The 26,282-nt window shown below is 38.6% G+C and overlaps 1 protein-coding gene and 1 long non-coding RNA gene across 2 annotated transcripts; one reads left to right on the top strand and one right to left on the bottom strand.

Moving 5' to 3' along the window:
• Positions 1–6,733: 6,733 nt before the first annotated feature.
• On the bottom strand, positions 6,734–7,327 carry LOC142166838 (uncharacterized). The gene has a single exon (XM_075226346.1). It carries the CDS (start codon positions 7,325–7,327, stop codon positions 6,734–6,736), a length of 594 nt encoding a protein of 197 aa, XP_075082447.1.
• Positions 7,328–16,396: 9,069 nt separating this feature from the next.
• On the top strand, positions 16,397–19,891 carry LOC107830256 (uncharacterized). The gene is made up of 2 exons (XR_001658113.2): positions 16,397–16,659; positions 19,636–19,891. It is a non-coding gene; the product is annotated as an uncharacterized LOC107830256 (long non-coding RNA).
• Positions 19,892–26,282: the final 6,391 nt, after the last annotated feature.

The following is a 26,282-nucleotide window of genomic DNA, read 5'->3' as shown; positions in this document are numbered from 1 at the left end:
TTTTAGCCTAAAGGATCACCCCGTGCAACATAAATAATACTTCGCAACTCCTTTTAGGTAGGAGTTGCTCATATTATTCAGCGGGCACAGATTATCATCTCCTGCAACCCAATTACTATGTTGAAGTGGTTTACTTAAAATTGTTCTAATTCAATTCTAAGTCGTGCCCTATATGTGCACTACCCATCCCATGCCTATGGTCCAGGAGGCTTTGGACCTACTACTTGGTAGTTTTAGACTCAACTCAGGTGCTCAAAATGATAAAACTAGGCGACAATCAAAGACAGATAGGACTGCATATAATTGCAATAAAAGGCTCAAGTAACCTCCACACACATAAACAGGAAAGGACGCAGACTGATTTTTGGTTAGGCAGTAGACGATATTAAGACGTGTAGGAATTGTTAAGTCCTAAAGGCATGATTTCTATATGATTCTGGATCCCAATATTATATAGATAGTGTTGCAGACTAATGGACTATCGTATGGGCATATTAGAGCGTTATAAGTCCTATAGGCATGATTTCTAATTGTTTACGTATATAGGCAGTGAAGTCGTCAATAACATCTTATGGGCAGGTTTTCTAGTGATTGACAATTGGCTTGATTTTATAACACTTTATTCCTATAGACATGTCATCTAGGCGGGGTAGTGTAATGAAAACAACGAAAATAGTCGATTAAAAGATTAGAATCCTATAGTCATGATATCTAGATGGGCAGTACAATAAGAGTAATAGAAATAATTGACCAATTGATTATTTGAAGTCCTATATGCATGGTATCTAGGTCAACAAAGCATACGTTATACATGCTATAGGCATGGTGTCTAAATGTACAGTAGTTACATTGAAATGATATGATAAATACTTAGACTAATATGCTTGAACAGTGTACAAGCGAAGTGTGCATAATTCCTATAGGCGTAATTTCTATTAGTGCAATATACCAAACGAAATAACAAACAAGGCATGCTGAACGAAATAGCATATATAACACATATACCCTATAGGCATGTTTTCTACCCTTTCATGCAAATACTATTAGAATACCCCAACCTCTTTTCATTAATCACCCCATTATTCGTTATTACAAATTATTACAGGGCCAAATAGGATAATAAAATAGTTACAGACTTAATAGGGCGGCTACAGGCCCAAATACAGCAAATACAGGATACCCAAGGCTGCTTCTGGGTCTTCAACTGAGCCTGGAACCTTAGGGGATGAACATGCCTAGACTCCAGGCGGCTATTAATACGCTTCAGTTTTGAGTACCAAACTGGCCCAACAACTAGGCCCAAACATTAAGACGGCTGCCTTACTTACCCATGGAATACTAAATAGCCATAACAACATAAGTGACAAGCTTGGTACAAGGCCAACCAAACACTTTAAGACTTAGGAGTTTCATCCCTTAATGCTATAGCTAACAGAGAGATCAGGGATTTTCAGACAAAGATACACAAATAAAGGTTACACAAAATCCCTTATAGGCACATATGGTATAAACAAAAACAAGTTCCCAATGACAAGTTTGAACATCATAAGCTAGCAAACTACGTCAGATAGAATTTAAAAGCAAAACATAGTCCAGAATGAGCCTCTAGGACTTCAGACAATTAACATGAGAATCTAGCAAAGTTATAGACAAGGACAAGTGGATGACAGTTTTCACATGAAGGCTTTTTTAATGCGAGAACCTAAGGAGAATGTGGTCACAAATAGCATAGCAATAGGCTAGTGGGAATAGTTTACAACAGTTGGAAGCATATCACTTAGTTGAACATGAGATTTAACATATTGAATATCAATCGTAGTATAAAGGTTCAAAAACAATACAAGAACTCATGATAAGTGAAGATGTTTCAACTCCAGATTAACAGGACATGCAAGCACTAGGTCTTAACCACATATAGGGGAAGAGGTAGATATTGAATATCATCCTAGAAGTGTTAGGCAATATTAACGAGCACAAGAGTTAACAAATCAGTGAGCACACATCAAATAGGAGGAAGTATGTTTAGCTAATGACATGATCAAGAATTAACTTTGGGGAAGCATTAAGTTGCACATGAATGACTCAACAAGAATTAGAACAGGTTCTGGGCATGATTCGACTCTTCACAAGAGTACAGAATAAGGCAAGAAGCTAAACTCAGAATAAGCAACAGTAATAAGCATTCGAATATACACATTAGAGCAAACAGGCTTAAGAAAATAGAATCGAGGCAACAAATAGGCAAATTCAATGGCTAGAAGGTATAGAGCCTCAAGAAGAGCTTCAGAGCATACAATAGCATGTTGGTTCATAAAAATCTCAGAGATATAGATATGCAGAACGGGAACTCAAACAGAAAGAAAATGAAATTGCAAGAGTCATAGATACATTACCAGTTACAGAAGAACAAATAAACAAGAAGAGTGATTTCAGCAACACTTCAGTGTTAATTGCAAACGAATAGTAGAACCCAGGAATCTCAGTGTGTCAGAGTTCCCAAGGGTCTCAAATGAACCCCGGGCAGTGCTCCCACTAAGAAAGGTTCAAGAATCGAGTTCCGTGGCCTTGGCATTCTGCCGGTCAAATAATGAGCCTCAGAATAGTGTAAGACAATATAGAATCAGGAAGACAAGAGTAGTTTTTTTTAGCGATTGGAGCCTTTCCCAAGAGTAAATTGGGGAGGGGTTTATATAGCATCAAAATTAAGTATCCAAACAAGGAAAGACAGTCAACTAAACACAAAATAAGGAAAACATAGCATGGAAAATCAATTTGAATCAATTTAGGGGAAATCCGGCAAACCCCAGTTTAAAACGAAGAACAAAAAAATAGTAAAGTCTCACTGAATCGGACCCGTAGGGCCTGATAGTGGGTGTATATAGACGAAATATCATCTAAATCTCGAAGGTCTGGAGATGGTTGCTTGATTTAGGACCGTATATTTGCCAAAGATAGGCAAGTATCATGTGATACCAAAACCATGTAAATAACAGAGGAACCGAGCATATATGGAATGAAAATCATAGAGAGATTCCATATCTAAGCCGGAATTGGAGAGGATTGAGGTGGCGGCTATTAGGTTTGAGAAGAGGAAAAGAGGAATAGAGGGAGTAGAGGCGGCATAAGTAAAGATGGGTCTTTAGAGTTAGAGGGCAGGGATACATGGAAAGGGGTTAGTTTATTAGGGGCCATTGATCATTTCAGATCAACGGCCAAGATAGAAAGGGAGCGGGGCAGGTCGTTTTGACGGGTCGTGACCGGGTTGGTCACAGGGGTCGTTTGGATTGGGCTAATGATTTGGGCCAAATTTGGTCCGAAATTAGCCCTATGTTGGGGCTATAAATTAAATATGAAAAATTGTTTTAAAAATAATTTATAAAAGAAATTAATAAATAATAAAAATATAACTTATGCATTAAAATGATTTAGAATACTAGCTTAACATTATTAAATATAAAAAATACTATTTTAGTATAAATAATATAATAAATACAATTATGTATAGAATATAGGCTATTATTGTAAAATTATGTAAAATATCTTAAGCAATACAAATATAATTATATAAGACAAAGTAAAATATTATGAAGCATATATATGAATACAAATAATAAATTTGGATGATTAAGTCATCATAAAATAATTTAAAAGGATAATTAATAAATAATCAAGTAATTAAAAATGCAAAGAAATTAATTTAAAGCTCTAAAAATTATGGAAACTTATAGAGAATACTTGTATAACTCTTGTAAATTAAGTAATGATGTAAAATGATATTTTGAAGGTATATATACTATTTGAAAAAATTATGAGGGCAAAATTAGATATCAACAACTGGTCATCTTGAGCTGGGACCTTGGGCCCGCTACTGGGTTGGCTGTCCCCATAGAGTTGTAGTTCGGTATGCTGCTAAGAAATAGTTCCACGCTGCGGTGTTTGTCCCTACAAAATAAAATGAAATACACGCATACTAATATATTGTAATGCAGAATATATTAAGATGCGATGTAAATGATGTGGGAATGATAATGCATGGCTGCAGGCGAGCCGTTATTTGGGATTGGGATGATGGGATACTTGATCCTGAATTGATTTGTTAGCCGGGGTGGGTACCGTTCCGCAGGTGTCGGAGCATTTGAAAATTGTCTCCGCTTGTTGGGAGAGCTTGATTGGTAAAGCACATCCCCGCTTGCTGGGAGAGCTTTGCACTGAGAAATGTGTTCGCTTGTTGGGAGAGCTTGATTTGTAGAGTGTGTCTCCGCTTGTTGGGAGAGCTTTGCACTAAAATGTAAAGTATTCTCCGCTCGGGAGTGATCGAAATCATGCCTAAAGCTACATGAACAAAACGTTAAAACATTCAAAGTAATAGCGAAATGAAATATAAGCATGCTCAAGAGATACTCTTGACTGCAAAGCTAGGTAGCAGCCATTAATTGGCAGAACATTGGTGACGAGGTTTGCCATTGTCTATTCCGGCATCCGTGATTGATGGAGTGGTAATGCGGATTGCTTTTCGTTGGTGAAGTTTGCAGTTTGCTATATACAAGGCTCCAGTTGGCGAAGTCGATATTCGATTTGTACAAGGCACTCCGATTAATGAGCTGACAGTTTGCTATATACAGGACTTTGATTGGTGAAGCCGACGTGCGATTTGTACAGGGTGCTCCGGTTGGTTGAGCCGGTTTGCTATTTACAGCACTTCAATGAGCGAATCTGTAGTGCGATTTGTACAGGGTTCTCCGATTGATTGAGCAAACAGTTTGCTATTTACAGATTTCTATGTCAGATGTCTGATTTTGAAGCACCTGTAAAGGATTCAAGAGTTAGCCTTAGCTGCACTAAAAAATTTAAAGTAAAAGGAGGAGAGATAATCTTAGGCAAGTGGCGGGTCTGTCATTTGCCCCAGTGTGGTCCCAACAATTCTTTACTCCATAGTGTCCCTACACTCAAAGAAAACTTCTTAGTAGGGGGGAGTTGGTTTGCGTTGACTGTGATATTGATTTGCCCCCGCCTTTGACATGATTGTGCCACGAAGTTCGATAGATGGAACATATTACTTTATATAATTTTTGAAAATATTTTGAAAATACTTGTTTCTTTTAAGGCAAACTCCGTCGTCCCGGATTATGACATGTTACGAAAAGTTCTCTACACGCGAATGTATCTCTTAGAGAAATTCGTCCCGTTGATGTCGATCTTCCATGGTATCTCTAACAATGCGGCTACTTGTTGTTATGACTGCGTCCTAATTAAGGCTAATGCATTACAGAGGTTTCCTAAGGTTATGACTGAACCCTTTCAGGTTGCCTACGTATCCAAAATGGAATCAGGTCTGAACGTAGTTCGTGGGATAATGATGAAATATGATGAAATAACCGAGCCTGACTCAGGCAACCAATATATCCAAAACGGAATTAGGTCAGAATTTAGTTCAATTACAATATATGCAAAATGGTGAAATTAAGTAATGAAAATGGTTGAGTCTGACTTAGACAACCTACGTATCCTAGTGGAATCAGGCCAGAACGTAGTTCAATTACAAAAGATGTCTGAATCCGATGAGGATTGCCTGCCTATTCCTTTTTGTGGAAATCAAGTCAGCGTAGTTCCTGAATAACATATAAAAATGACATTTGGTTTTTCTATTAGAAGAGAAAGGGGGAGAGAAACCAAACCCTACGTGGGTTTCCTACGTATCCCTCCGTGGGAAGTCAGGTTGAACGTAGTTCTGTCACATCAAAAATCCTAACTCTATCTATCTTCAGGCGTAATATCTCTTGATTGCGTCTGAGTTGATAGGCTTCGTGTTGACTCTCCCATCCATTTCTACTAAGATTAGAGCTCCACCAGACAGTGCTTTGTGGACCACGTAAGGACCTTGCCAATTCGGTGCAAACTTCCCTTTAGCTTCTTATTGATGGGGAAAGATTTTCTTCAGAACCAACTACCCCAGCGTGAATTGGCGCGGCTTCACTCCTTTGTTAAATGCACTAGCCATCATGTTCTGGTATAACTATCCATTACATACTTCATCCATTCTCTTCTCATCAATGAGCATGAGTTGTTCTTGCCTGATAGGTATCCACTCTGAATCGTCTAATTTTGCTTCTTGAATGACTCTTAAGGATGATAGTTTGACTTCTGCGGGTATCACTGCTTCGGTGCCGTATACCAACATGTATGGCGCTGCCCCATTAGATGTTCTCATGGTAGTCCGGTAACCTAATAAAGCGAAATGTAACTTCTAGTGCCATTGTCTGTGATTGTCCACTATCTTTCGCAGAATCCTCTTGATATTCTTGTTATGTGCCTCGACTGCCCCATTCATTTGTGGTCTGTAAGATGTGGAATTGCGGTGGACGATTTTGAACTTCTCGTAGATTTCCCTCATGAGGTCACTATTGAGGTTGGCGGCATTGTCAGTGATGATAGACTTTGGTATCCCAAATCTACAAATGATGTTGTTCCTGAAAAAATCTGCCACTACCTTCTTTGTGACGACCTTGTAAGTAGATGCCTGACCCATTTTGTGAAATAGTCGATGGCTACAAAAATGAAATGATGTCCGTTTGACGCTGCGGGCTCTATGGGTCCTATCACATCCATGCCCCAGGTGGTGAAAGGCTAGGGTGAACCAATTAATTTAACTCATTTGGTGGAACCTGGATAAAATCTCTATGAATCTGGCACTGGTGACACTTCTGCACATAACGGATGTTGTCGCTTTTCATAGTCATCCAAAGTATCCAGCTCTCAAAATCTTCTTGGCTAACATGAACCCGCTCATGTGGGGTACGCACGTCCCTGCATGTATATCTTCCAACAGTCTGGTTGCTTCGGCGGCGTCTACACATCTCAGCAAACCTAAGTCTGGGGTCCTCTTGTACAAGACTTCCCCGTCGAGGAAAAAGTGGTTTGCCAACCTCCTGTGGGTTCGCTTTTGACCATTAATAGCATTTTCTGGGCACTCATGGGTTGCAAGGAACTTCTTGATGTCATGATACCAAGGTTGACCATCTGGTTCTTTATTCACATGGAAGAAATAAGCATGTTGATCCTTGATTTTTATCTCGACGGGGTCAATGTAGTTCTTGTCTGGATGCTGAATCATAGATGATAAGTTCGCAAGGGCATCAACGAACTCATTCTGAATTCTAGGGACGTGCTTGAACTTAATCTTTGTGAACTTCTTGCACACCTTCTTCACGTAGTGCAGATACGACAATATCTTGACATTCTTAGTTGACCATTCTCCTTGGACTTTGTGGATCAGCAAATCGGAATCTCCTATGACCAAAAGTTCTTTGATGTTCATGTCGACTGCCATTCTGATTAAAAGGATGTATGCCTCGTATTTAGCCATATTATTGGTTTAAGGGAATTTTATCTTTGCTGATGCTGGATAGTGTTGTCCAGATTCTGAAATCATGACTGGCCCAATCCCGACTCCTTTGAAGTTTGCTGCTCCATCGAAAAACATCCTCCGCACAGGGTATAATTCTGCAATATCTTCCCCGTCAAATAGTACTTCTTTATTGGGGAAATACGTGGTAAGTGGTTTGTAATCCCCATCTACTAGATTATCGGCGAGGTGGTCGGCTAAGGTTAGTCCTTTGATAGCCTTCTAAGTTATGTACATAATGTCAAATTCATTGAGGAGAATTCGCCATTTAGCTAGCTTTCCGATAGGCATTGGCTTCTGAAAAATGTACTTGAGCGGGTCGAGCCGAGATATCAAATGCGTGGTGTATTCCGAAATGTAATGCCTTAGATTCTGAGAAATCCAAGTCAGAGCACAACAAGTGTGTTTTATCAAGGTATACTTGGCCTCGCATGGTGTGAACTTCTTGCTTAAGTAGTAGATGGCCTGCTCCTTTCTCACAGTTTCATCGTGTTGCCCCTACACACAGCTGAAGGCATTGTCCAAGACTGACAAATAGAGCAATAATGGTTTCCCTGGTTCAGGGGAAACCAGCATTGGCGGGTTTGAAAGATACTCTGTGATTATGTCGAAGGATTTCTGGCACTCCTCCGTCTATTTCGTGGCAGCATTCTTCTTTAGCTGCTTAAAAATGGGTTCGTAGATTACCGTGGACTGGACTATGAAACGACTGATGTATTCAATCTTCCCAATAATCTCATGACATCTTTCTTGCTCTTTGGTGGTGGTAATTCCTGGATGGCCTTGATTTTCGATGGGTCCAGTTCTATTCCTTTTTCTGGTTACAATAAGACCCAATAATTTTTCAGTGGGGACTCCGAACACGCACTTTTCTGGATTCAACTTCAAACTGTACCTTCACAAGCGTTCGAAAAATTTCCTCAAGTCGTCCAAGTGATCTAAATTCTTTCGAGATTTTATGATGACATCATCCACATATACTTCGATCTCTTTATGAATCATGTCGTGAAAGAGGGTCATCATGGCCCTCACGTAGGTTGCACTGGCGTTCTTGAGACCGAACGACATAACCCTATAACAGTAAACTCCCTAACTTGGTGAAAGCTGTCTTCTCTTCTTCTTCCTTGTGCATTAAGATTTGGTGGTATCCGGCGAAACAATCCACAAACGACTGTAGTTCATGCTTGGCACAATTGTCGATGAGAATGTGGATACTTGGCAAGGGGAAATCATCCTTTGAACTAGTTTTGTTAATATCCTGGTAATCTACACATATTCTGATCTTTCCGCCCTTTTTGGGCACCGGGACGATGTTTGCCAACCAGCTTGGATATTTGGTGACCCTTAATACATTTGCTTCTATTTGTTTTGTCACCTCTTCCTTTATCCTTAGACATAAATCAGGTTTGAACTTCCGGGGCTTCTGCTTGACCGACGGTATGGTAGGGTCAGTAGGTAGTCGATGCGAGACAATGTCGGTGCTTAATCTTGGGATGCCATCATAGGACCATACACGTCGATGTACTGCCGGAGGAGCTCAATCATTGTTTCCTTGTGCTCGGTTTCTAGGTGAATGTTGATTCTGGATTCTTTCACGTCTTCTTCGCTTCCAAGATTGACTACTTTCGTTTCTTTAAGGTAGGGATTCTTTGGACTCACCAGCTGTTTAATCTCCTACGGGAGATTATCTCGCATCATACTCTTAACATATTCCTCATAATCCGGATCGTTGCGCTCAGCGGTTTCGTTACATGTCATAATCGCGGAATGTAGTTTTTTATTGGTTTGTTTACTGAAAAGAAAAACTAGGTATAAATAGAGCAGTAAAAATAAAATTGCAATATTTAGGAAAATATTCTTTTTATTTCATTAAAAGGGGAACATTTTAAGTGTTCACAAGAGGCAAATGACAAAAAGGTACCGACATGGTACAAGCCTCAATTGACCGTGCTCTTTCAAAAGAAAACTTTTACAGTTTCATACTACCAAGACTCCCGACGAACCAAAGATAGACTGATAGTCTGTGTCTTGATGTCAGTTCCTTCACATCATTCTTCAATCATATTCATGAACAGCTTCCTCATCCCGTCGATGATATCATCTTCAGGTGTTGAACTCTGTCCCGAACTTGCAACATGCTCTGGCACAAAAACCTTTTTCCCGGAGATAACAATGTGAGTTTTACCTTCCGGAGGCTGATATCCTATGCCAACCCTTCCTTTCTGCCCATTGTGTTTAATTGGCTCTATGATGCCATCTGACTTGGCTTTCATGGCCTTTTGGGATCTGTATGGCGATTGCATTCCCAGATTCTATTCAGTCTTATCTTCCTCAGTAGTCTGCATGATTTCTATAGCGTGGAAGGCGACTCCGTCTAGCCCCTCAATTAATGGGAGAGCATACTCCAAATAGGCGGAGTGACCCCACTCGCCGTGGACCATGATATCCTAGCATCCTCAATCGAATTTTATACATTGGTGCAAGGTAGACGGCACGACCCCTGTCATATGTATCCAGGGCCTGCCTAGAAGCAAATTGTAAGAAGAGGAGATGTCCATCACTTAAAATAGCACTAGAAAGTCGACCGGCCCGATTTGCAAGGCTAGATAAATTCCCCCAATAACATCCTTTTGCGAACCATCAAAGGACCTCACCCTTACGTGGCTTTCCTTGACCTCCCTCAAATGAATTCCCAACTCCCGCAGGGTGGAGAGCGGTCAAATATTGACTCCCGACCCTCTATCGGCCAGCACTCAAGATACCACTTTGTCCCCGTATTTGACAGTGATGTGAAGAGCCTTGTTGTGACTTGCGCCTTCGACAGAAAGTCCGTCTCTTGTAAAAGTGATCATATTTGCTTCTACCATTTTCTCAATTGTCACGGCCAATGCCTCGCTGGTGGTGTTACTTAGTACACTTACCTCGCTTAGTACTTTCAACAAAGCATCCTTATGGCTGTCAGATCTCATCAGTAGATCCATGATGGATATCTGCGCTGGATTTTTCTTTAACTGTTCTTCCACAGAATACTCTTTACTCGACATCCTTTTCCAAAACTCCGCGGTTTCTAGGTCTGTTATGTTCCTCCATGGAATTTGTTCTCTCCCCGGATTTCCTCGATTGACCTCTTCAAGGGCGTAGCATCTCCCAGACCTAGTCATACCATGGGCTGCGCCAGAGTCTGCCATTTTGGATTTTCCCTTTTGCTGATAGGTCCATGGTATGGTTTTATATTCCCGATCTTCTTTACCCTGAGTAGCATCGGCAGGTTGCTACGGATAAGTTTGAACTATCATTGTAGGCTTTCGTTGTACTGTAATAATGGGAGCCTTTTGAGGAGGGATCCTTGCGGCTTCTGCATTCCCTATAGTGATAATAGTTCCCTTCAGGTCATATTCTTCGTCTAATGTGATCATGTTGGCTCCTTGGTTTCGATGATTTAGTAATGGGTTACAGTTAATATTAGGCGGTACTGGAGTGCACTGGATGGCTCCGCTCTGAATTAGGGTTTCAATTTCATTTTTCAACTCGAAACAATCTTCAGTATCGTGCCCTGGTACATTGGAATGATACACGCATCTCTTAGTGGCATTAAAATATTTGAAAAAATGTTGAGGAACCCTTCCCTCGATTGGGGTGTATCAATCATGCTCTTCTCAACCTTTCAAACAATTGGGACAGAGGCTCCGCAATCGGGGTGTAGATTCTGGGACCCCTTTCTTCAAAATTGGGATGAGGACGTGGTGCATACACAAGTCGGTTTTGGTGAGTAGTGGTTTAGATAGGAGCAAATAGCCATTGTGGGTTTTGGTTGTTGTTGGCTCGAGGAGTGTTGTATTGTGGTTGAGGGTGGTAGTATGGTTGGGTATTATAGACTGGAGCATAAGTGGGTGGTGGTGAGTGGTTGTTTGTGGAGTACGAGGTGCTTCCACAAGATAGTTTAGTTTGATAGTAGGGCACGACTGCTGAGACTTCCTATTTCTTTTTCTTCCCACTATTGGTTGATCCTGACTAGATGGCCTTGCTGGCCACTTGCAGTACTGCCATAGAGTGTACCTTACCAGATTTTATGTCCTCTTCTAAGAAATCTCTCATCTTAACCAGCTCTAGGAACTTTTGACCTATCATTCCCATCATCGTTTCAAAGTATATTCCCTCTTGGGCTCGGATGAAGTACTTGGTTAGTTCACTGTCGTCCAGTGGCGGTTGTGCCCTAGAAGCCTCCGTCCTCCACCATTGTGCATATTCTTGAAATGACTCAAATGGTTTTTTTCTGCACGTTCACCAGCACGAACCGATAAGGAGTGATCTATGTATTGAATCGAAATGGTATATGAAGTCCTTTGCCATATCTTGCCAAGTTCTCCAATTTTGCGGGTCCTGTCGGGTATTCCAGGTGAGTGCTTCTCCCGTCAGACTCCTTATAAACAATTTAATCCTTAGTTTCTCATTCCTCCCCACTCTGACCAACTTGTCGCAATAAGCTCTTAAATGTTCGTGAGGGTCCCCCTGTCCCATCAAAGGTATTTAAACTTTGGGGGTTTGTATCCTACTGGCATATCCACATCTGGGTGAATACACAGGTCCTCATAGTCTAGGCTTTCACTTCCTCAGGCAACTTGGAGACTCTTCATTTGCCTTCTCAATATTTGCAACTGCTCAGATACCGACTCTTCTTCCTACGCCTGGCCTCTCTCTCCATCTCGGCGTACTGATCGATCTCATAAGGCACCATGATTATGATGGGTGCTGTAAAGGTAGGTTCGATAACGGCATATACATGGGGCACGTACCGCTCGTGAGTAGTGGCATGTGCTGGTTGGTAGTGAAAGTGACTCTGTCACGAGGATAGGTATTTGCATTAGTGGTAATAGGCGGGTTTTGTGATGTATGAGGATATTTTGGTATTAGGGAGTGTGAATAGGGGATTTGGTGGGTTAGCGAGAGTTCCTGGAGGTATGACTTGAGTGGTGGGGGTTGAGGTTGGAGTGTCGTTCTTTTGACATGATGTTGAAGGAAAATGATCCGAAAGTGAATCCAAAGAAGGGAATTTGGGTGGTTGAGGAAGTGTTGTCACGCCCAGGTGCACCAAATCTCTGATATGTTGTACCTCCTTGCTTAAAGATTCCATTTCTTGGGCCATCCTGGCCACCTGTTCATCATTCCTAGTGTTGTCCTTTTCCTCCGATTGCCCCGGGTTGTCAGCTACGACCAGAGCATGTTTAGTTGGGTCTTCTGCAGCTGGCATCATTCCTTTAGACCTTAGATTGTATGGTGGCTCCGCCAATTTAGTCGACGCAAACCAACTTTCTTTTTTGGGGGGGTAATAATAAAGCAAAAGAAAATAAGAAGAAAGAAAGGAAAAAGAGCAAGAGTCAGTCTCTTCATTTTATATGGGCAGAAAATCACATAGAGCAGGCAATTTGTGCATTACAAACTAGCATGTTCCTAAAATTCGCAGGGACCTCTCATTGCTGGAGGTAGGCCTAATTCACGGATGTTTGACAGACATTTTGACTTGACACATTTAGATCCAAAGAAATTTGTTTTCATTGATAATTTGGAGTGATACAACGGGAACAAAGATTACATCATAGAGTTGTATGGGCTTAGACAATTTTCCCTTTTGGAAAGTAAAAGAGAGAACTGGGGATAAAGGTACAAAGTAAGGAAAGGAGGGGAAATCAACCAATTCTAATAACCATCCCCTGAGTTTCTTCCTGTACCCTTCTCTTCTTCTGGTTCTTCCTCCGGTTCTTCCTCAAACTCTTCCTCATCATCATTGAATTAAGACTCCTCTTCTAGATCTTCTTCTAGTTCTGTGCTTGACTCTATTTGGATGCATTCTACTACCCGATCATCCTCTTCAGCCGGTGGCAACATATGGTCAATGCATCCCGAGACCACCTGACGATGCATTGATGTGGTCACAAGATAATGTGGTAGGATTTTATGGTAAATCTGCAAAGTAACCACCATATTCTCTAACCAAGCATTACCCTCTCTGCTCGGGCGGGCCAGTTCTTCTTCTTCGTTAATCTAGTTGTTACCAGGTCATTCCACTCTTCTTGCAGTTTCCTTGTCCTGGGAATTGGAATCTGGCAATTGTAGTCATCCTCTTACAGCGTCGTCCTTGTCCACAGAGGCATATCTTGGATCATGCCAAATTGTCCGAGGACCCGCAGAGGTGAGTATGGTTAAATGCCTTCTAATCCGATCAACCCGATGAAGTACTTTTGGGGAGTTCTCAAGATTGATCTTCCACCTAACCAAGAGAGTTTCCAGTTGATCCATTCTCCTGTCAGATTGGTCAGTGTTTCCCTCCATTCTTCTTGCCCATGTGGGGAGATCGAGTGTCATATTCTTTCATTATGGATGCAGATCATATTATTGACACCCACGGAGTAGTCGACAGTGGCATCCCACTGGAAGAAGTGTTCAGTATCCCAAATCTGAAGCAGCAAGTTGCATCCTTTGAAAAAATTGTATCCCCGTTCACATGAAGATAAGGCTTTCAACATCTCGGCCAACACTATCAGCACCAAAGTAGCTTGAAGATTGCTGCGGAAGATTTCCAGGGCCACTAGTTACAGGTTGATGTTGATACATCCCCTTCGCTATGGGAAGACCAATAATCCCAACAGTGCCATTGTGAAAGTGATAGGCCTGAGACTCTCCCACGTTTCCAGGTCACATTGGAACTCCCCTGAATACCACTCGCAGCTTTCACGGTGCCCAAATCCGTCTAACATCTGGTCGAGGCTCACACCTCCGTCCTCAATACTTCTGAGGCTTCTGCTAATAGTAAGACCTAAAGCATCCAAGAACCGATAATCGGGCATTATAACTGGCAGCATTGGCTTTCTTCCATTGAATGGAAGCTCCATAAAACTTGTGATTTCCTCCAATATCGGTACCAACTCACAGTCGGCAAATTTGAATACCACTTTAACTAGATCCCAAAATTCTATCAACAAGAGAGTGAGTACTCTGTCTGCTCTGATGTTCATCAATGCAGTTAATATCCCTAAAGGCATCCGAACTTCATCTCCGTGTTCCCGAGGAATATTCTTCCACCACCGTTTTAGCTTATGTGGTGCTCCCATTATCATGCTAATTTCAAGGATGTTGTGGTTGATTTTCATTTTTCTGAGGTGGGTAGAAGAAAAATATTTGGATAAATGTTTGCTTCGGATCCGTAAATGTCTTGTCAGGTTTGTTTGTCTTTCCACAAAAATTATGTTGTTGGGTACATGACCCCGTTGACATCAGGGTGGCTTTCCTAATTGTGTATTGGTGCCTGGGACCAACTCACCTAGGGTTTATGTAGTATGACGTATTTTACTAGAGTAGAGTGCTTCCAACTTTTGAATTGGACTGAGAACTGCGAAAAGTTATGTCAGTTAACCTAGCAAAGCCATTCTCAGAAACTAGAGAGTTTTGAAAAGAAGGTTCGGAGGGGTGTAAAAGACAACCCTCGCGTGCCATTGTGTGTGATAGTGTACGTCCAAGATTCGATTGGAAGAGATGTGATGACATTGTATATAAAGCAGTAACAAACAAGGATGTAGCAGCAATATAGCAAAGTGAGCAGACAATTGTAAAGAGCAGATAAGGCATGTAAGAATTTAATTCCAATTTCGATCATAATCAAAGCAATGTAAAAAGAAATCTAGAAGCCAAATTAGTCTAAATCTGCTAAGGTAAGAACCTAAGTGTGTATCCCCAGTAGAGTCGCCATGTTGTTGCACCCTAATTTGCACTAGTCAAGACAAGATTCAACCTGTGGTTTCTCTGTTATTGATGAAAGAGAGTCGCCACCTAATATTTAAAGGTATACTAGGGTACCTATTTGATTACTAAGTCATGCTCTTATTATTAGTCTGCTATCCGGTGAGATTATGGGTAAGAGTTCTTATTCTTCTAAGGGGAAGGTGTTAGGGACCCCTTAAAATCTACCTAAGGTAGCTCCATAGGATTTAGACTAAGTTTGGGATCAATTATTTGTAAAATGCTTTGACTAGCGATAGGGAATGCTGCTTACTGTATACCTAAGTATGATATTAATAGAAAGAATGCGGGGTCCTAAAGGGATATAATTTTATGAAGAGGTTCATAAGAGATATTAAAAGAGTCTTGAAATTGACATATAAGTGGTCTAGATTTTATAAGTTTATAAAAGAGATTGAGTTATGAAAATACTTTGATTTGGGGGATAGTTATTTACATAACTCTAAAGGGACGGTTTGTAAGAAAGTGAGCCTATAATTACCTTAGATTTTGAGAGTTTTCAAAGAAGAGGTTATTTGCCGAAAATTTCTTAAAGGCGACAGTTCTTGAAGTTCTGATTTTCCTTTTGAAAATGAAGTAGAGATCTGATTTTCATTTTTGAAATAGAGCTGTTGTTTTGCTAAGTGGAAAGATGGGTGAGTGAAAAATATAATAATTTGTGAGCAGATTATAATTAGTGATTACGGATCTACTTCTAACTAATTTTTCTTTTAAATCCTATATTATTTAAGGCTTGCCTAAGTTTATATGATATTAAAGTATAAAAGAAAAGCATGAGATCTAATATATGAGTGTTATATACATGATATATAAACAACAACAAAGACATATACTACTAGAAATTGGGTTATGGCAATGCTTTTTATTGCAACGGATCAGTAACTGTTGCTATAGACGGTGTATTGCAACGACTTTAACACCCTAACCGTTACAATAATATAAACTTTAGCACCCTAACCGTTGCAATAATATAAAAACCGTTACAATAGATGTTTATATGGCAACAATTTTCATAACCGTGACAATAATTCTATCTACGGTAACGGTTGGATAAAAAATTTTTGCCATCTCAACGGTCATTAATTCCCAAAGGAATTTTTCACCCAATTTTTCTACATCCGCTAAAACTACAGGGGCCCAAAATCTGATTTTATATTTTAGTTTTTAGTTTTTATATCTAATAAAATACTCTAAACCCCAAATTTTAGTACAAGCCCCACTCACAAAATTAAGACCGACCCTTCGATATTCTCTTCCAAACCTACACCTCTGTTGGTTCTTCCAGAAATTACTAGGAGATTAAACAACCATCCATCACTGGCGGCAGCGGCGTCGGCGTGCTAATCCTTTAGGGTTTCTCCAAATCTTGTTAGAGTTTATGGTCAGAGAATCGAAAGACAAGTTGGAAATCGAAGAGCTCTCATTCTTTCTTGTTAAACTTATGAATTTCTTCCTTCCTTAAAGTGGTGAGTATTTTCTACTGAAGCTTCGAATCTACGTTAGAGATCTATTACCGTCTTTCTTGTTCAAGTTTTTACTTAGTCTTTCTCTTTGCTCTTGCTGTCATTAAGATGTTGATGTCTGCTAAATATGACAAACAATGTTGATGTCTGTCACTCGTTTATGAAAGATTGTGAGTTCCCTTTGAATTAGTTTCCATTTCTTCATAGCCCCATTTTTCTTTTCCTTGGTTTAGGTTTCTTGAGTTAATTGCATTTTTGTTAAAGATTACATTTTGGAGTTTTCTTGATTTATGGGGTGTCTATCTGTCATTTTGTTCGGTGGAGTGAAAATCCCTTCTTCCGTTTTAGAAACTAAAACGATGGTTCATCGATTAGGTTGTCGGTGGTCAAAAGTAGAAAAGAGGTTTTAGCTAAGCTCACATTTCTTGGATCTTTCTATTTTAGTAGTTTTCAGTTATAAAAGTTATAGCGAGCTAATGGCTCTGGAGGCTCAGCTAAAACGTTCAATGTGACTCAATTGAAGACTTTGTATGAAGGAGCCAATAGTCTATCTAATTAATGTATAAGCATATGTTTACGATTTGCTGACCTGCTGACACTTCTAATGACTATCGAAGATGGTCTGACCAATTAATTTAGCATTGAGACAGTCGTAAATCTTATCTTTTTCCCTTATTTGTCATAGTCTGTCATTGAGAGGCCAGAGGGAGTGAACTTTGTTGAGATATAGTTTCTATGTTACCTCATCGTAAGTTTTCTTAAACTCTTTCTAATATAAATTTAGGATAATCAAATTATAAAAATTTCAGTTTTACTATTCCTTGTTACCTGATTCAATTGATTTTATTTTTATTTTTGAGATTATTTGAGCGATGTAGTGTGATTGAATGGAGATTCAACACACTGGTGCATGTCTTCTGATTGTGCTTGAAATTGTGATTTCTACGACCTCAATTATTTTTTATGTGAAGCTCTATGTCGCTTGCAGGTTAACTAAAATCTGATTGAAATAACTAAGCTACGACCATAGGGAACTTCTATGTTTCTTAGACAGCCACCTTCCTACTGAAGTGACCAACTTGAGGTTTACTTGATAAGTATGTTAGGAAAGTTCATCTTACTTTTAGATTCAAGCATTAAATTGTAATAGTTAGTTCAAATGCTGGAAACATTATCTTTAGGTCAATACATGTCAAACTGTCATACTTGAACTTTGAATCTATATGTTTATTAATCATATGTCATCTAAGTAACTGATAGACATAAGAGCTCATGCCTATATGACCTAAAATATTTAGAAGGATGTTTAGTTGTTGATAATGTGTGTTGTTGTGTGATCTGTTTTTTGCGATCCTCATACCTTCTTGGGAAATAGCTTACTGTCAAAATGAACTTGATCCCATATGTGTAATACCTGGCCAAATAAAATGCCTACTTAACCCTTCAAATTAAATATGTGAAACTCATTCTCTCTTTTTTGTACATATTTTAACATATAAACAAGTTTGAGCCTAAGTTATTGGGTTTATATGAATATGTAACTAAAGCACTGCATTTGCCTTTAGTAGTGGATGATGAGGATATTAAAAACAAAAGTAATAGGCTTTTGGTAAAGCTGAAACATTGTTGGGATCATGAATAGATAAGCTAATGTTTCTTATTTTGAGTCCAAAACAGCTTCTACAATTGAGGAACAATGTTGTCTCCGACTGTTGCTAGGAAGCAATGAACTTATTGATAGAAGTTATCCTTCACTCATTTATCTTTGCTTGCTATATTTTACATTTCCATTTAGTATTGTTTTGCCCCCCAAGCATATACAAAATACCAAGAGATATTCATTTGTTTCCTTACCTTAATATTCTGTTCTTAACTTACGAATGCTATCTGGCTCTCTTTTTTTTGGTCTTCTTGTGTATACATGTATGTTCATATTCTTTTTCAGGTTGTAGGCCTGACAACTGTAGCTTAATATTTTGACCTCCCGTTGATAAGCAATTTTTGTTTTTGATGGTGTGCTATGCATGAGCTCATGTTGTGCTCTAAACAAAACATATTGATATATTTGTCAATAAATAAACAAATGCTTATGGATTTCCTTTTTGCTGTATAATTTATCTTACAATGCTACTGGTTTGGTAATAGTATCCTTCTTCATCTTCCTGATTTAGTTTAATATGCCTTCTCTTTCAATATGATTATCTTTCGGTCATCTATTACACGTAATTTATATAAGATTTGCATGGTCGACTGACCTAATTTCAGTTTAGAAGTAAATGTAAATTGTTTTGCAGCTGAGGAAGTTTCATATTTCATGTACATGTAGATCTCTGTAGTTGAGTCCATATCTCTCTGTGTAATCTCCTCCATTTTTAATTTTTTTGGATAATCTTTATGGCATCTCCCTTTTTTAATCTATATCGCTCTATAGTTGAGACCATATCTCTGTGTATCTCTCTGTGTTCCTTCATTATTTTGGTATTATGTTGGAATTGAGTTGCTTTAAAATGGAGTCGGAGGTTTTGAGTACTAATGTCATTTGAAAATATAGAACCTGTCAGTTGTCTTATGGAGATATTGAAAGTTAGAAAATAGTTAGCTTCTTCTTTGGGATAACAAATGATTAGGATTATTTATGTATGGCATAATGATATTTTGAGCAGGTTAAACTTTTTGGGATAGTCGTAATTACAAAGGAGACTCTGCCGAAAATTTTAAGAATTTGGAGAGTTCAAAATTTTTTGAGTTGTCAAATTGGTTATAGTAAGAGACTGGAGCAAGTCTTCATCTCTTGTTAGCCTCTTTACTCTTCAAATGGGTTGCTTGTATTTTAGCTTGTTGTTCCTCTTACATAAGGAATTGTGACAGTAAATATAATTCAACTTTGGTAGGTAAATCATCGATAACGAATCAATTACCTTGTGATTCAAATGTCTCAAAATTTTCTTTGTTTAATCATTTATTGATCGTCATTTGTAGGTACAGGGATTGCAGGTGAAAGCAGTGATGAAGACCTTACATGAGTGTTGTTGATCGTTGCTAGACTTTCTTATTATGTTCTAGGGTATTTTATGTCACGCCCCGAGTCTGGGGGCGAGACCGGCACCCGGTGCCTCACCTATCCTTGCGTACCACTTGCGACTAAGAGACTCTGAACATGTAATGTCATACTTTGGCCATGGGCCACATTACAAGATAATGTGCGATGCAAAATATAAAATTGAATAGAGACTAACGCTGACTAAATGTCAACATAAAGCTCGGCCGGCAAGGCCGTCATAATTACTACAACTGACAAGCCAACAAAATATACGTACAGGGCCTACAATCCCAACATATTGCACTAGCTGACAGGATATGTCTACAAGCCTCTACTGATGGATGTACTGTGATCGGAACAGGGCCCCGACCTACCCATAACCTATCTACATATATACACAAGATGTACACAAAACTTCTAGACCCGGCAACTCCGAAGGACGGGGAGCTTACGGATAAAGCTGAACTCGGGCAACACCTACTGAGGAGGTCTACCCGTCTGTCTGCCTAAACCTGCACGCATGAAATGCAGCGCCCCCAGAAAGGGACGTCAGTACGAAATAATGTACCGAGTATGTAAGGTAATATATTGAAAGTTGAAACTGAACTGATAATATAATAACTGAAAGCAACTGGGGGTCAAAGATAATCTGAAGGTATACTCACCTGCTGATACTGACTCTATTCTCTCATTTTAGCAAGTAAAATAGTTGTCCGGCCTTATAAGGCTCGGTGTGTATACATATATGGCCCTATAAGGCTCGGTATATATATATATATAACTGCTCTGCCGTAGTAGGCTCGCTCATAGGCACTCGGCCATACTAGGCTTTGTATCTCGACCAACTGGGCTCGCTCATAGGCGCTCGGCCACAGTAGGATCGGTATATAACTTACCATCTGATCAGAGGTTGCCCAATAGGGGCCTGCCCATCGGTTATAGCTCGATGGTAATGAAATTACTATAATACTGTATATGTATACTCTTTGCTCTCATGACTGGATAAAGGAAATACTCAAATGAATATGAAGTCCTGATAAAGAGATATTGTAACTTACAAAACTAGAAAAATATACGTAAATTTCGGGATATGAATTTTTCTTTATGCTCCGTTATCAAACTCGTGTAATTACGAGATCATGCCAAAATGAAAGAAGGGCTTAGCCTTAACATACCCGGAGTGGGAAAAAATCCGTATGATGTTCGTGGAAAAAGGTTGCACCGTGCTCCGTTAGAATCGTAAAATTTTACGTTGCTAAAGTTTCAATAATTCTCGTTGGGTTGGTTGAAGAATCACGTTGCTTAATATAATATTTGGAATCTGATTCAAGTGTTTGAAAATGAAAAGTTGAAAATTCCTAAGAATGGCCAACGTTTCCTCCACTTCTAATTGTAGTGTTTGAGAATGAGATTTGTTGAAAGTTTAAATGAATTCACTTCTGACGGTAGAATCTTTGGTATGGAAATGTTAAAATCTAATTGTAGTATCTTGAGAATGAATTTGTTGAAATTCATCGGAATGACTAACGTCCCCACTTGTCATTGTAGTATCTTTGTATGTAAATTCTTTGAATTGAAATGCCTTGTATTTGGCATATTAGGTTGCCACCTAATAAGAATGACTAAGAATCATTCCTTTGAGATGTGGCTTGTTGGCACGTGGGGAAGGGGTGGGAAAGTTTAATCTTTATCCACTTATTAGGTAATTAGGTAATGTCCTGTTACCCGATAATTAACCAATTACCTGCATAATTAAGAATTATCTCAAATTACTTAAAATTCTACTTATTTTTAATACACTTTATACATCATACTATCATGGTCATATGGTACTTTGTATGGTACTAGTTCATAAATATCAGGTATTATTGCTCGGCCCGTATATTATCCAAAATCGACAACTTTCAATGAAATTCATTTTCTTTAATTCGTGTACCCTTTATCTTTCGTGGCACTTACTTATTGCTTGTTATAAATAGCATAAATATGCTAACCTCAAGATAATCTCATCTCCCGAGTCTATGTCAATTAACTGAAGACGAAACTTTAACGTACGAGAAATGCGAGATGTAACATTTTAGTTTAGAACTTTTTGTATGCAAACTCATCTATTTTAACTTTGAATTATTGATCAAACAATGTATTCATATTTTGTTTTTGTCTATGGATAAAACTAGTTGGATATTTTAATGTTATTTTGTAGTTTATATAAGTTATGGTGTATAAACTTTTGTTGCATGGGAAATATTCCTCATTCTGAAACTATAAATATATGAAATTACTTGACAATATAACCGTTGTAATAGACCTAGCAACAATAATAACATCCCCTAATAACTGTTGCAATAGATCACAAAAACCGTCGCTATAGCCTTAAAATAGCATTGGCACAAATATATTAGAACGGTTTATAACTGTTCCACAGATTGATGCAATAGTTTCATAACCGTTATAATATCCCTATATGGGAGCGATTTTGCAACCGTTACAAATAACCGTTCCAATGACCTATGGTAACGCTGAATCCCGGAACGAGTCCTAAACCGTCTCAGTAGCCCTATAGGGTCGGTTAATGTATCTACTGTAACGATTTTAGAAGGGTTGCCATAGGCCTTATTTCTAGTAGCTAACATTAATTTAAACTAACAGAAATAGTAAGCTATACTAACGAGATAGTAAGTGATAAAGAGTTGAGGGAAAGAGGATTGGACTTTGTGATTGGGCCTCAAGAAGGTAGGCCCAACAGTAAAGAGATGCGAATACAACTGACTTTGGCTCCTCGACGAGATGCAATAAGGCTGGAATAGGGCCTGAGTTCATGATGAACGCAGGGGCCCAAACAGATGTACATGTCAAAAATAAGAAGGTCATTAGACATATATCCAATATATTTAGCGTGTTCTAACTACAGATCATACTTTGATGCATATGACAAATACACAAACAGATAATTAAAGCAAGAATAAGATTAATATGGTAGAGAAAATTATATATTAATGTGGTGGCTTTACTTAGCAAATAATTCACATTGGAAACCTTTCGTTATCATTAATAACTAAACCTTTAAAGAACTTGATGCGTCAATGAATTAGGAGCTAAAGAGGGAGCCCTACTTAAGGTCGATGCTCCTTTTGGATCCCCCGACACTTCAAAGTTCCCAAGGGACTCAAGGCCCAGGGCAATACTTGTGCCGGAGAGGGTAGCCCAACCTAAAGTCGAATTCCGCTCCTAAATACCCTTAATCACTGACGACATATTTTCCTTACGGGTTTAAGTTCCAATGAGGTCCTTCCAATACAAACTAAGTACTAAGGTATTACCTACCACAAAATATATACTTTCCTCTGAATGAAAATAATACAAGGGAATACAAATTACTTTGATACTTAATAAGGAACACATATAAAGTAAACCTAAAGGTGGGCTGACTTCAGAATACATATAGATAAAAAAGAAGTTTCATAATCATACTGCTATAGGAATGAATCATTAAGGCACAACATATTCAAACAGGTATTAATAGTATTACTTGGAACCTTAAAGATCATCAATGCAGATTCAAACCAAAAGTCCTGGTCAGCCATTGTTACAGAGAGGTTATCAAGATCATGGGATTAAGCTCTCATCGTGACGACAGGTTCAAACATGGCACCCCTAAGGTCTCAAAAGGGTCATGCTTCTAACAGTATTAGCAAGTCAATGTATTCAGATAATATCAACAAATAGGCTTCATAAGGTTTGAGAGTCAAGTTCAACTTCAGGTTAACAATAAGGAGGAGGGCTTGAGAGTCAAGTTCAACTTCAGGTTAACAATAAGGAGGAGGGCTGAGCATAACTTAAGGTAGAACATGATGTTACAGAGTTAAGCAAGGAGGCTAGCAACATTCAGTCAATTGTTCATAGGCAAAATAAATGAAATAGTGATCGCATGTAGGTAGAGGAACTTTACACATTATAGAACCAATTACATAACTAAATCAACATATTGGTAAAAAAAGGAGATGGAAAACATTGCATCAAAACAAGTTCAAACTCAAACATAAATCTAGTTCAACATATAGGTATGAAGTGATCATGCTTCAACTCCTAAAAGGGTCACTTGATTATAACATAGTGTCTAAGTCCTTTTTTCATGGAAGATAAGTTAAATATAGATGCATGCAAACTTTACAAAATCAACAGGGGCTCAAAAGATTAATGACAGGGATGTACTGCACAAGTTTTGAATTGCACATGTATATGAATATCTCAACATGATTATGGGAGAAACGAACATAGTTATGCAATAATTATCAGTTGACTTTATCCAAACAAAATCATGACTTACATTAAGGGGAAGATAACTTAACCTTAACAGAATATATATAACAAAAGGGTTCAGGAGAAGGAGACATGTTGATGCAAATAAGATAGTTTCCTATAACAGCTGAGTATGATCATGAAAAGGTCATAGTGATAGCCCATATATCACCCTCAGAGTTAGTAAATATAGATGTAGAGAAGGAAAGTATCTAATCACTTAAATTCTTTCAACTTAAGTGACATGGACATATTGAATTTTCAGGAGTATATCAGTTAAGGTTACCAAATAATGAAATCAACCATAAGGCAAGTAAGGTGCAGGGAAACAAGATGAAGTCTCAACAAAATCATCAGTGAAGGGAAAGGCATGAAGTTTAGATGAGCATGATTGGTTCAATAATAATGATAGCTAAAACAAAGTAAAAGACTATAGTAGTAACTCAGTAAAATAGTTGGACAACCACAAGCAGAGACACTTCAAGTTTAGGTTCAATGTTAAAAGGCAAGGGGATATAAGTCATCTTAGTTCAGGTTTCATTTCAGTCATAACTATCAGGTAGTAAACTCAGCTTCCAAAATTCACAAAATTACAGAAGTGCAATAAGATAGAGATGAGTTTAATGCAAGTCACTGAGAACTATGAAGTTTGTATTGAACATAAACATGTAAGAATTCAGGCATGGAGACTGTAGGAAAACTCAGAACAAAGATCAACAATTATCAATGACTTAATCGATTATCATTTTAGAGAATCATAACAGAACAAGCTGACCATAAAAGGTTGTCACACTAACAAAGCATAAATATTAAACATGTCAAACACATACAACATAATTATAATCTACAAAACTTAACTAGACATATCTAAATCATTCAGAGAGATGAACAAAAGAAAAAGGGAGAGAAAGATGCTGACCTTCTTAAGGGTAGCTGACCAAACGAGTTCTTTTTGTTGCTCAAGATCCCAGAACATTCGATCTTGAACCAGCAAAAGAACTCGACAAAAAAGAGAGGACACAGTAAGAAAGCTAAGACCAGAAACCCTAATGTTCTTAGTGTCTTTGTGTGCTTAGTGTTCGTGACTGTATGTGTGTTTAGTGTTAGGTTGTTGTTGATGAAAATATTAAAGGCCCTATTTATAGTGCTATTTAAGGCCTTAGAGTTTCAGATTTCAAACTAAGATAGTGGAGAGTGACGATGAGTTAATGATGTGAGCATAGTCGGTTAAAATCAGAGAGAACAGAGGGGAAATCAGCGTTTGAGTTTACTTGAGTGGAGAGATATGAGAGGCTGAACGTTGAAGCACAAGAAACCACCGGTCAGAACCCTAATACCTAGCGGTCATTGCATTCGACCTCTGGGTGTCGAATATCAATAATGTATCCAGCTAACATCCAATACTTGCTTTGATTAGAAAGGACGGAAGAAAATCTAGCGAGTTGAAGTTTCATATCTGGGGTTAGGGTTTAGATTTGGGAGATTTGAAGTTCGATGATGAAACAAGCAAAGATTCAGTGAGAATCGTGGATATGGGGGACAAATGAGATGATTTGAGGTTAATTTCACGACCTTGCACTAATTTGTGCAAGGTCTGTTGATTGATGGAGCTAGGGTAGGCGAGAGAAAACAGATAAGAAAGGGAAATAAGGGAGGCTGGGTAGGTGACAAACGATTTAGGTTTTGGGGGTATTGGTGCGTTTCTAAGGTTAAGCTTAGGAGATAGGATATGGGCCGTTGGATCTGGTGATCAACGACCCTGGAATTTTGGGCATTTAGGATTTTTTAGAAAGAATTTTAATGGCCATTGGATTATGAGGTTCGAACGGTGGAGATGGGGTCTTTGGGCGGCTGTTTTAAAAATCAAAGAAAAATCAAGGATTAAATAGGAGTCGTTGACCAAATGGATCAACGGTTAAGATGCATGCGTGTTTATTTGTTTTGTGAGTGATAAATGAGGGTGACGTGGCACAATTTGGAATGAGATGGGCATTTGGACCGGGTCAAATCCGAATTGGGCTTAGTATTTGGGCTACAAATAATTTAACTAATAGCCATTTTGTATTTAGTTAAGTAATTGCAATTGTAGCCTTTTAATTTTTTTAAACCTCTTAAAATTAATTTAAATAAACTTAATAATTTCAATAAAAAAATATGGTAAATTATAATTACTATATGTTGCTAATTATTTTAATTAATTATCTATAAATGACACATATTTCAAATTATAGCACTAATTTCAAAATATTAACATAGTAACCTAATTCACTAGAAATTAAGGAGTAAT

The sequence above is a fragment of the Nicotiana tabacum genome, chromosome 2, assembly GCF_000715075.1.
Source record: "Nicotiana tabacum cultivar K326 chromosome 2, ASM71507v2, whole genome shotgun sequence".
Classification (NCBI taxonomy): domain Eukaryota; kingdom Viridiplantae; phylum Streptophyta; class Magnoliopsida; order Solanales; family Solanaceae; genus Nicotiana; species Nicotiana tabacum.
This window is presented reverse-complemented; position numbering and strand designations above follow the sequence as displayed.